The sequence below is a fragment of the Neomonachus schauinslandi genome, chromosome 4 (assembly GCF_002201575.2).
Source record: "Neomonachus schauinslandi chromosome 4, ASM220157v2, whole genome shotgun sequence".
NCBI classification, from domain to species: domain Eukaryota; kingdom Metazoa; phylum Chordata; class Mammalia; order Carnivora; family Phocidae; genus Neomonachus; species Neomonachus schauinslandi.
In genome coordinates, this window is record NC_058406.1 from 35,823,026 (window position 1) to 35,834,920 (window position 11,895).

At 58.2% G+C, this 11,895-nt stretch overlaps 1 protein-coding gene across 1 annotated transcript in view; it reads left to right on the top strand.

Moving 5' to 3' along the window:
* The window catches only part of FAAH (fatty acid amide hydrolase), a 17,408-nt gene extending 5,987 nt beyond the window's left edge, over positions 1-11,421 (top strand). The window contains exons 3-15 of the mRNA XM_044914019.1: positions 1,810-1,944; positions 2,182-2,315; positions 2,392-2,598; positions 2,818-2,858; positions 3,096-3,220; positions 4,124-4,249; positions 4,780-4,877; positions 6,502-6,601; positions 6,904-6,944; positions 7,736-7,775; positions 8,269-8,377; positions 8,912-9,057; positions 9,448-11,421. Of these exons, the coding sequence (XP_044769954.1) occupies positions 1,810-1,944; positions 2,182-2,315; positions 2,392-2,598; positions 2,818-2,858; positions 3,096-3,220; positions 4,124-4,249; positions 4,780-4,877; positions 6,502-6,601; positions 6,904-6,944; positions 7,736-7,775; positions 8,269-8,377; positions 8,912-9,057; positions 9,448-9,576 (1,431 nt within the window). The 3' untranslated portion in view covers positions 9,577-11,421. The remainder of the gene's footprint in view (positions 1-1,809; positions 1,945-2,181; positions 2,316-2,391; positions 2,599-2,817; positions 2,859-3,095; positions 3,221-4,123; positions 4,250-4,779; positions 4,878-6,501; positions 6,602-6,903; positions 6,945-7,735; positions 7,776-8,268; positions 8,378-8,911; positions 9,058-9,447) is intronic.
* The last annotated feature ends 474 nt before the right edge of the window (positions 11,422-11,895 follow it).

The following is an 11,895-nucleotide window of genomic DNA, read 5'->3' on the forward strand; positions in this document are numbered from 1 at the left end:
TGGCGGGGGCGGGGATCACAGTGCCAGGGGCTGCCAGGAGGCATGAGAGAGAGAGAGAGAGAGAGAGAGAGAGAGAGGAGCTGCCTCTGTGTGTGTGTTTGTGTGGGGGCGACACTGAGCATGTTGTCTTAGCTAGAAGCCTGGCTTGCAGCCCAGACTTCCCTCTCCCTCCCGCCTCCACCCCGTCCGTCACCAAGTGTGGTCTGTTCTCTTTCTATAGCTCTCTCCAGTCCAACCCCTTGTCCCCATCCCCCCAGCAGCCACCCTGGTCCTCCACCACCGTCTCCCTCCACCATGGAGCGCCAGCCTCCTGCTGGATGCCCTCTCAGGTCTCCAATTCTTCAGACTCTGCTCTTCTGCTCCTCTTCAGTCTCCAGCATCCTGTCTGGCCAAGGCCTTCAGAGGGTGGGCAGCAGTAGCTGCCGGTGGTTCCCTGGCACCCAGAGCCTGCCACGCCGAGCCCTGCCTTGTGCAGGATTCCCTTTTCCTGGAAGGCTCTTCTCCCTCTTCTTTGCCCCACTTGGGGTAACAGCCACCACCCGCTGAACCTTCCGGGCTCAGAGAAGGAGGCCCTCTTCCAGGGAGTTAAGGTTCCCTCTTCAGCGCTCACTTTTTAACACATTTCTCTTGGCCTTGTTGCGCTAGCCTTGTCCTCTTTCCCCTGTCAACGCGGGCCCCTTGTGGACAGAGTTTGTCTCATTTGTCTTCGTACTTAGTGCTGGACACTGTGTCTTTCATGTAGTAAGTGTTCCAGGCATCTGTTTGAAATGAAATGAAGGAAAGAGTTGTGCTTTATGAGTTGCCTTGCTTGTGGTTTCTTGAAACAGAGTGTGATGGGCGTGGGTGACAGCGGGGGTGAGCTCAGCCAGCTGAGCAAGGGGGAGGGAGAGGGAGCCTGACTACGCAGGGAGGACCCCAAGCTCCTGCACTGGATGCCCCAGGGGACACTGGCAGGCTCAGCAGACTGTGCTTTGTCTCCTCATTCGGGTGTCCCTGAAAAGTGGCTGCCCTTCCTAATCACCCACAGATTTCATGTGCCGAGGTGTGGCAGCGGGGCCCACGCCCATTTTCCTCAGATGTCTCACAGGGACAGGAGTATTTGCTGAAAGCCATTACATCGTTCTGCCCTGGCCTGCCCTCCCATAGGGCACTGCTGAGTGTGGTTGGAGGGCTATGGAGAGGCCCCAGGGCAGGTGGTCCCCATTAGTGCATCATTTCCTTTTAGGCAAGCTCCCACCCCTTTAAATGATTGGTATCAGTCAGTCACTCCTCCATGTGACTTGATTATCAGATTCAAGAGTTTCTGGGGGGAGGGGAGGCTTGGCTGGTGCCGTGTGGGCCAGGCCTGGGGCAGGAAAAAACCTGCTGGCCTCTGGGAGGCTGGAACCTGGGTCTAGCCCTGCTCTGTGCTGACTCCCAGCATGACCTGAGATGGGGATCTGCCCCTGTCTGCTTCACTGACAGAGATGTGGCTTAGAGGCCAAAGGTCATCTTCCTCCTCCGGGGAGCATCCGAGGCCAGTGTCTTGCTCCTTTGGGTACCTTGGTTGTGCCCTGGCCCTGGAAGTACTCTCTCCATCTTGGGGTTGAGGCCAGAGACTGCCAGGGTGAGGCTGGGCTGGATGTCCTTAGTGAGGTGAGTTGCTGGGCCCTAGATTATTCTCTGTGCTCCTCGCTCTGGGCCATGTGGCTGGTTACCCTTTCCCTGGGTATCCTTTAAAAGGCCAATTTTATATAATGTATATTCGACCACAATTAAAAACAAAAGGCCAATCTCACTCTGCCTTGTGTCCATTTCTCCCTCCTCCAGGCCTGGGAAGTAAACAAAGGGACCAACTGTGTGACCACCTACCTGGCAGACTGTGAGACTCAGCTGTCCCAGGCCCCACGGCGGGGCCTGCTCTATGGCGTCCCTGTGAGCCTCAAGGAGTGCTTCAGCTACAAGGTGTGCCCTGCTGCCTCTCGGACTCCAACCCCGCGCCCCTGTCCCTGCCAGCCGGCTCTGCCTCCTGGGTTACCCCGGGCCCTCGGAGGAAGTATTGGGTCCCGAGGCCTTGAGAGGGGTCCTAGGTGTGTGCCCCGCCTTGGCCTGTGAGACAGCGGGAGGAGGGGACCCTCTGCTGCTGAAGGGCCCCCCTGAGCCGTCAGCCACACCCCTCTTGGTGCCTGTCCCTTCCTCTAGGGCCAGGACTCCACGCTGGGCTTGAGCGTGAACGAGAGCGCGCCTGCAGACTGTGACAGCGTGGTCGTGCGGGTGCTGAAGCAGCAGGGCGCTGTGCCCTTCGTGCACACCAACATCCCTCAGTCCATGTTCAGGTGGGCTTGGGGGCGGGGCAGGGCAGGGACGCTGGCCCCAGTGTGACCCAGGCTGACCCGTTCCTGCTTTCCCCAGCTATGACTGCAGTAACCCCCTCTTTGGCCAGACCTTGAATCCGTGGAAGTCCTCCAAAACCCCAGGGGGCTCCTCCGGGGGTGAAGGAGCCCTCATTGGGGCTGGAGGCTCCCCCCTGGGCTTAGGCACTGACATTGGAGGCAGCATCCGCTTTCCCTCGGCCTTCTGTGGCATCTGTGGCCTCAAGCCCACATCAAACCGCATCAGGTATGGTGTGGGGGGTGGGTGGAAGGAGCTTTCCAACCTCTCTAGGCCCCAGGGAGGGATTCCATCACTGGGGTTTTGCCGGGGGCGGGGAGCGTCCCAGCACCACTGGCTTTGGTTCCTAGTTTCCAAAGTGGTGAGAGTTCTAAGCTGCTGTATGGGTTTGGGGTTGGGCAGAGGGTGACCATTTCCTGTTTCCAACATCTTGTGTTTCTTATCCAGCAAGAGTGGCCTGAAGGGCTGTGTCTATGGACAGGTAGCAGGTGAGGTCTGGGGTTCCCTCAGTGCCCTGGAGGGGGGGGGTCTGCCTGATCCACCTCTACCCCTGCCTCTCCCTCTCGGGGGGGCAGTGTTTGACTCTCAGGCTAGTCTAGATCTGAGTTCCTACCTCCTTGTCTCTGCTCACACTCCTGGGCCATGGCCCAGCCCTCGCTTGGACCCGGCCCCAGAGCCCATTAGAGCAGGGTGATCTCTCTTCCTTCCCCTCCCTGCCCCCACAGTGCAGCTCTCAGTTGGCCCCATGGCCCGGGACGTGGAAAGCCTAGCACTGTGCCTGCGAGCACTGCTGTGTGAGGACATGTTCCGCTTGGACCCCACCGTGCCCCCGCTGCCCTTCAGGGAGGAGGTGAGCAGGGCTAGGGATGGGCGTGGGGTTGAGTTTGGTTATTGCTGGTGCTCCTGAGCCCAGAGAGCAGCCCCAGGCAGCGTGCTCAGGCCTTGGAGGCTCTGTCTCTTGAAAACCACCCCCAGGGGTCTGAAGCCAGGCTCAGCTGCTGCTCCACAGACAGCCACCAGATGGAGCCCTTGCCCGCCTGTGGCGACTTGGGGCCTTTCAGGCGGGCCTGGGAGGGAGGCCTCTGGGGAGAAAAGGTCCCACCTTCTGGTCTCAGCCTTTTCTGCCGGCTCTAAGAGACAGGACTCCCTTCTCAGCCCGAGAACCACTTGAGGGAGAACTAGGGTGTTTCTTGGCAGGCAGGAGATCTAGGCTGGATGGTGTGAGCTCCCCCTCCTTGGCAGAGGATATTCTAACAACCCAGTGGTTTCAGAAGCCCTTCCTGAGAGGGAGGAGAGGACGAGATGAGGTCCCTGTGATGCGGTCTGGAACGAATTATCATGGGAGCCAGGACTTGCAGTCTTGAAACAGGCAGTGGAGGGCCTCAACTCAGGGGACAGGTTACCTGGGTTCTGGACCTAGTGTTGTTAGTCTGCACGGGGTGGACTGGGACAAGTCCCAGCCCCACTCCAGGCCCCTTTGCCTATCTCACTATCTAGACCTGAAGCCTCAGTTTCATATATGGCCAGTGGGAATCCTCATCTGTTCCAGCCCCTTCTGCAGAGTGATTATGAAGGGGTTTTGTGAAAGGGTCAGATGCAGAAAGGGCCGGCCTCTCAGGCACTTAGTTTTCAGGGATCCAGGCTGCAACCTCTCAGCTGTGTCTGGGGCTGAGTAGCTTCTCTGATCTCTGGGAGCCCAACTTTGGGCCGCTCTCTCTTCACCTGATTCTGACTCCAGGGTTTTGCCCCCCAGGTCTACACAAGCTCTCGGCCTCTGCGTGTGGGGTATTATGAGACTGACAAGTATACCATGCCCACCCCGGCCATGAAGCGGGCAGTGCTGGAGACGAAGCAGAGCCTTGAGGCTGCTGGCCACACGGTATGGCCGTGGGGACCCCAAAGCCCTGGTATGGCCCCTCCTTCAGGGAAACCTTCCTGGTACCTGTGGCTGCCACCGGTCCCCAGTGTCCTTTCACCCTGATTGCTTTGTGGTTGGGACGGGAGCGATGTCGCTGTGGGACCCGTGGATAGAGGGCTGATCATGAGTGTTAGGTTTCGCGCTGGATGGTGAACTCAGCCCTGTGCTGGGGATGAGTGAGCGCTGCCCTGGGAGGCTCCCGTCAACCACAGACAATGGTGCACGGCTGTCCAGAGGTTCCCACCATCCTGGTGGGCCAATGGGTTTTAGTCTGCTCATCTGAGACAAGTTTATGTGTGGCTTGACTTCTCTCACGATGTGCATTTTAAGGGAATGTTCATGGGTCAGTTAGGTGGCCTCTGTGGCTCCATTGAGGGCTGCCATGGTGGCAGGGTTGGTCCGGTCCATCCTCAGGGCTGCCTGGGCAGCATGGGGATTGTGGGAGCCAAGGGTTTCTAGGTGTGGGGGCCTTACACCCCTCAATCTCGCAGCTGGTTCCCTTCCTGCCAAGCAACATACCCCGTGCTCTGGAGACCCTGTCAACCGGTGGGCTGTTCAGTGATGGAGGCCACAGCTTCCTGCAGAACTTGTGAGTGATGTTGGACTTTGGGGTCTGGGGTGGGGTCCAGGACATGGGTAGACCCAGGGAGAGCAGCTGGGTCCTGTTACTCCCAGGATGGGCCGTTCTGGGAGAAGTTGGGGGAACAGGCCTCAGTTGAACACAAAGAAGGTCAGAGCATTCTGGGCAGGGACCTCACCACCCCTCTAGCTGTGCAGATGGAGCCTGGAGATCCCTGGCACTTTAGAAAGGTACCAGCTCGAGGGGAGGCTGGATTGAGCAGAGCTCAATCGATGAAAACTCATTGGGAGGTAGGGGGTGGGCAGGGGAGTTGCTTGTCTATTTGGGAAAGATTGAGAGACAAGGGCAGGGTGAAGCAGGACAGGAGAGGTCTAGACATCAGGCTGTGACTCCAGGCTCTTCTGACTTGAGCCGGGCCCGCCTTTTGAGTAGTTTTCTCTTCTGTAGAGTGGGTGGGTTGGATCAGACCTACTTTAAGGGACTTTGCAGTTTATTTTTTTATAGCTCTTTTTTAAAAGATTTTATTTATTTATTTGACAGAGAGAGAGAGAGAGATCATAACCCGGGGGAGAGGCAGAGGGAGAGGGAGAAGCAGGCTCCCCACTGAGCTCCCCACAGGCGCCCCAGAGCTCATGTTTAGAGAAGCTGGTTCCACTTAGAAGCTTTCAGTCCTTAAGGGTTGACAGGGGTGCAAGACCTCTGAAGGTACCCCCTGCTGATGTGCCTGGGCTGACTGGACCTCCTCTTATAGCTGACTTTGGTCCAGGCTTCAGCAGGAGGGGCTGCCCCTCACTCTGGCCCTGGGAATGAAGCCCTCGGGTCGGCCTCCTGAGACCCTTCTCGGAGCTCTAGAGCTAGAGACAGCCTCAGAAGTAAGAGTCATGGCGGCTCCACTTGTCTCTCTAGGCTGGCGTCGGCATCAATAGGGGATGCCCTCAGTGTCAGGCCCCCCCCGGGGAAATGTTGCCTTCACTGAGTCCTTATTGCTTTGAGCTGAGTGTGCCAGGGAGGGAGACGCGAAGTCGTGCCTTGGGAAGCTCCAGTGGGTATGGAGTGGAGTCCAGGCATCCCAAACGATCAGCAGAAACAAGTCACATGTCTAAAAGGAGGCAGATAGGGGCGCCTGTGTGGCTCAGTCAGTTAAGTGTCTGCCTTCGGCTCAGGTCAGGATCCCGGGGTCCTGGGATCGAGTCCCATGTCAGCCTCCTTGCTCAGCGGGGAGTCTGCTTCTCCCTCTGCCCTCCCCCCACTCATGTGCACACTCTCTCTCTCTCGATCTCTCAAATAAATAAAATTTTTTAAAAAAATAAAAACTAAGTAAAAGGAGGCAGATAGGGGCGCCTGGCTAGCTCAGTCCATACAGTATAGGACTCTTGATCTTGGGGTTGTGAATTCGAACCCCACATTGGGTGTAGAGATTACTTAATGAAAAAAGAAGGAAATCTTAAAAAAAAAAAAAAATGAAAGGAGGCAGATGAAGGGGTTGGAGAGCAGTGGTTGCCAGAGTCTGGTGAGGAGGGAGTGGAGGGGGTGTCACGGAATAGATGACACTGAGCTGCGGGTGCTGTGGGTGGGGGCAAGCCAGGAGGGAGGCCTGGGGAGGGAGTGCTGGATTGGACCCTTTGTCTCCCAGCAAAGGTGATTTCGTGGACCCCTGCTTGGGGGACCTGATCTCCATTCTGAAGATGCCAAGGTGGTTGAAAGGACTGCTGGCTTTCGTGCTGAAGCCTCTGGTGAGGGCACAAGGAGTGGAGGGCTGCAATGGACTGGGACGGAGCCTCTGGGGCTCTTCCCCTCGCCTTAGCCTCTCTTGGTTTGGGCACGCATGGCCTCCTCTTCTCTCCAGCCCCTACCCAGACTCCTGTCCTCTCCCCATGCCCTGCAATCTTCAGCCAGCCGCATGCTGAAAGAGGTGCTACCCGGGGGCCTGGGGGAGGGACAGAGGGAAGAGGCACAGGTAGCTTGGCCTGAAGAACACTGTTGTCTGCACTCAGCCCAGAACTGAGTCACTGACGCTGTGTTTGTCCTCTGGCAGCTCCCAAGGGTGGCAGCTTTTCTTAACAGCATGAAGCCCCGGTAAGGACATTTCCTGTGCCTAGATCCTGCCCCCCTCTTCCCTGTCCCCTGACCTGGGGTTAAGTGGTTTCTGACGGGAGGAGCTGAGGGAAGTCACTTCTGAGGCTGGAAGTGGCCCAGCCAGGGTGGCAACCTCCGTGGTTTTCAGATGGGACCTTGAAGTTTGTCTTCTCAGGGTCCAGGTCTGGCTAGAGGGGAGGGGCCTGAAGGAGATCACGGGATGACACAGGGTGGGGAGGAGAATACCTGGCGAGGTGAGGGTAGAAAGGACCAGGAAAGGAAGCATCGGGGAGGCCCAAGAGAGAGGGGGTTACTGGGGAACCCGTGAGAGACGCTGCTCTTGGAGGTCTGACGGGAACTGAGCTGCACTGGATCCTGCCACCCCCTCAGTGGCCCGGGTGGGAAAAGCAGGCCATAAATGGCCTCATTATTAGGCTCTGACATCCTGCGGACTTGCCTCTTCTCTCGCTGCCAGGCATTTAGGACCTTTGACAGCTCTGGTCTCTCTGGTATCCTAAGGGTCATTGCGAATTGGGCCTGACCTGGGCCTGGCTCTGCTGTAAAGTCACTAAGTGACACAGTCTAAATCCCTCTGGGGGCGTGATTTTCTCCACAGGACATGAACTTGGGGATTTGAACTTCTTTCCGTGCTACTTCCCTCTTGGAGCTCCCCTAGTTGAGAAGGGACCATGGAGGAGTGAGATCTGGGAGGTGTTAAGAGTAGGGGTCTGATGTTGCTACTCCCCATGGCTGTGACCTTGATGGGCAGTGACCTCCTTTCCTCTGCCCAGGTCGGCTGGCAAGCTCTGGGAACTGCAGCACGAGATCGAGGTGAGGCCAGAGCCCCTAGACTAGAGTCAGGTGGGGTATGGGGTGGAGCTGGACAGGGCACCTGCCAGTGGGATCTCTTAGCCTTGGGTCCCCTGGGCCCCTGGAGTGGCCTGTCATTCCGCCTTCCACTCCCTGGACTGGTCTGCTCGGGCCCTGCTCTCTGATCCTCACTCGCCTGGGTGCTCACCCTTGGGGGCTGGGTCAGTCTGCGGCTCCTGTCCTGGATGCCTCTCTGCCGCACCCCCCCCCCCACCCAGTGCTGTTGGGAACTACGTGGCCTTGCCCTGGCAGGCAGAATGATGTCTGCAGTTCATGTGGGACGTAGAACAATGGAGGTCTCCCGGAAGCAGCCGTGCCTGTGTGCCCCGAGGACCTCCATCCCAGTGTGGCTTAGTCCAGATGCGGGGGCAGGTGCTGGAGCCAGAGCCACTCTGGCCACAGTCCCTGCATTGCAGAGTGAGGGCTTCCCCCTGCTGTGCTGGCATCCTCCCAGGTGTACCGCAACTCCGTGATTGCCCAGTGGAGGGCGCTGGACCTGGACGTGCTGCTCACCCCCATGTTGGGCCCTGCTCTGGACCTGAATGCCCCAGGCAAGGCCACAGGTGAGGTCTGCTGCCCCTGCACACACCCAGGACACTCCCACCTGCTTCTCCTCTTCTGTGAGTTCAGCCCAGTGCCCGCAGGCTGCCGGGAAGTACAAGCCTTGGCGGAGGGCTGCACCCCTTGGGGAGGGCCCCGCCCTTGGGGAGCTCACAGTCCGACTGGCTGGAGAGATGGGAGTCATCTGGGATGTTCTGGGAGGGAACAGGCTCCCTGTCCTCAGCACCACTGAAGTGGGAGGTCTTGAGTTATGGAGCCTACAGTTTGGGGAGGTGGGGTTTAAAGTACTGGTGGGATTTAGAAAAGCCAAGAAAAATAGGAACAACGGTCCAGGTGGGGAAGCTTCCTGGGCAGAGGCACAGGGCAAGCTCCAGCAGGCTCTCCAGCCTGCCGGGAATCTGGATTCCTGGGCTTTGTCACACACTCAAGTCTGGGCTCTGGGAGAGAGCCTCTCCCTGCCCGTGGGGCAGGGCGCCATCTCCCAGGGCCGTGCGGAGGGTCGCAGGGTCGCTCTAGCTGCCTGTGGTGCCTTTCAGGGGCCGTCAGCTACACTCTGCTCTACAACTGCCTGGACTTCCCCGCGGGGGTGGTGCCTGTCACCTCGGTGACCGCAGAGGATGAGGCCCGGATGGAGCAGTACAGGGGCTACTTTGGGGATATCTGGGACAAGGCGCTACAGAAGGTGAGGCCACAGGGCCTGGCCTGGCCCCTGGGCCCCCCCCTTCCCCTCGACACCCACCCACACCCAACTCTGGCCGCTGGGAAGGAAGCAGCATAAGCATGAGTAGTCCTTGCCTCCCCTCCCCTCCCCTGCCCTCCCCTCCCCTCCCCATTGAGTAAGCTCTAAACCCAACATGGGGCTCAAACTCACAACCCCAAGATCAAGAGTTACATGGTCTACTGAGTGAGCCAGCCAGGCGCCCCCTTGCCGGCCCTCCTTGATGCGAGACCCCCCAAAAGACTGCAGCCTGGCTCTGCTGTGCTGCCCCTCCTCTCCAGCTGGGGTGCGTCCTGGTCCCTGGTGGGGGCCTGCCTCCACCGCCTTCCACCCTGATGCCTGTGTCCCCTGCAGGCCACGAAGAAGAGCGTGGGGCTGCCCGTGGCCGTGCAGTGCGTGGCTCTGCCGTGGCAGGAAGAGTTGTGTCTGCGGTTCATGCGGGAGGTGGAGCAACTGATGAGCCCCGAGAAGCGGCCATCCTGACTGCTGCCTGCCTGCCGCCTGGCTCCGGAGGGCCCCAGACCGTCTCGATCTGCACCCAGCCTCGTGCGGGCGTAGCGGCCGCCCTGGGAGGAAATGTTTGGCCGGGGGCAGAGACCTCCATGTCCCCCTCCCCCGATCCCCTACAAGAAGCACAGACCCCCTGAGTCTGGACCTTGCTCCCCATCCTGGTCCCCTCCCTCTGCCCTGACACACACCCCCCCTCCCATGTGGCAGCCAGTGGGTAAGATATGGGCAGAGGCCCATTAACGGTCAAGAAATGTTTCTAGTCTGTGTATTTTCTGGCTGGCATTGTTAGGGCACTGGGGGTTGAGCCCTACTCCGGCCTTGGCAGTCTCCTGGTTCCCAACCCCCACAGGAGCCTTGCAGCCCCAGCACCCCCCTTCCCCGCTCCCCCTGCTTAGACTAAGACCTTCTTTGCTAGGCATTGCCCTTCTCTTCTTTCTTTGCTCCTTTCCCTCTGCCGAGGACGCCCTTTCTGCTCCTCTGCCATTAAATCCTTTGAGGCCCTCCTCAGATCCCTCTTTCTCGAGAAGGCCTTCCCTCCTTCCTCTGAGCCCTGGAATAGGTGGGCTCTTTCTTTCCAGTCTGTCCTGTGTGGTGGGCATCTGTGGGAGGGTTTGCCTTTCTCAGGACACTGGCTCTCCTTGACTGCAGGGACCCTAATGCTGTATCTTTGTCCTTAGTGGCCTGCACAGGGCTAGGCGCAGGGCAGCCGGGAGTCTGGAGTGCTGGCCATGAGGTGGTGCTGTTGGGGGCGAGGGGGCCCTGGGCCTCAGGAAGGGAGCATGAGACAAGGCGATCTGGTAGAGAGCACTCACAGGGCCGGCCAATGACTGGTTTGTTCTAGGAAGGCTTCCTGAAGGAGGAGGACCTGGGTTGAGTGTGGAAGGTTCCCAGAAGCTGAGATGGGAGTAAGGACATCCCAGGGAGAAGGAGCCATACATCCAGACACCATGATGAGTTCAGTAGACAGAGGTGTTGAATGGGCAAAGGAGAAGCAGCAGAGATGTAGGTGGAGGCCAAATCAAGGTGGACTTTGGGCGTCAGTTCAGGAATTTGAATCCTGTCTCAGGGCAATGGGGAGGTGTTAAAGGATCACACAGATGCAGCGAAGAGAGTAGACTGGGTAGAACAGAGCCTGGAGAGGGACAAGGAGGCTGCTCCATGATCCTAGTCTGGGGAAGGGGGCCTGGGGCCTGAGCTAGGGCCATGGCCCAGGGGTAGGGAGAGAGGTGGTTTGGGAATTGACAGTTGGGATGGAAGTGAGCAGTCTCTGCTCAGAGTCTCACCTTTGCCCCATCTGCCAACCTCCCTCTTACACGACTGTGTTGCCTGTGACTAATCTGGGGGCTTCTTGGTCCCCTTAAGCAAAGTTTACTCTCCCCTGGCCCCAGCCCTAGCTCCCCTGTTTATCGTAGAGGACGTTTCTGACCCTCGGGTCGGGCACACCCCTGGTTCTACCTGGCTCTCTTCAAATTCTTTTCAGGGCAGGCTGCCTTCCCAAGGCTTCCTTCTCCTTCCTGACTTTCCTACTCCTTCAGAGGGGCATTTCCTTCCGGGTTACATGCCCAGTGGTCCCTGCACTGTCTGACAGTGGTGTCCCTGCCTCAGTGGGACCGGTTTCAGGGTAGACGCGAAGGGCTGATCAGAGGGCCTAACTTAACACAGACACCTAGATCGGCTGGCCAGGTCGTTGAACTTTGCCCAGATTCCTTGTAACTACTGTGTCATTTTGCCTCATATCATTCCATAGAATCATCTGTACTCGCTCCACCCCCCAGCTTCTTACTCCTGCCCTGTTTCTCTCTTTGGTTACTGATAGCCTTGTGCTTTTTTTTTTTTTTTTTTAATTTTTAAAAGGATTTATTTATTGGGGGGGCACCTGGGTAGCTCAGTTGGTTAAACGTCTGCCTTTGGCTCAGGTCATGATCCCAGGGTCCTGGGATTGAGCCCAGAGTCTGGCTCCTTGCTCAGCGAGGAGTCTGCTTCTCCCTCTCCCTCTGCCCCTTCCCCCCACTCATGCTTCCCCCCCATAAATAAATAAAATCTTAAAAAGATTGCTTATTTTAGAGAGAGAGTGCACATGCATAAGTGGGGGGGTGGGGCAGAGGGGGAGAGGGAGAATCCTCAAGCAGGCTCCCCACTGAGTAGGGAGCCCAATGGGGTGGGAGGGAGTGGGGGAGGGCTGGATTCCAGGACCCTGAGATCATGACCTGAGCCGAAATCAAAAGTCAGATGCTTAACTGACTGAGCCACCCGGGCGCCCCAATAGCCTTGTGCTCTTAGACACAAGGCTGT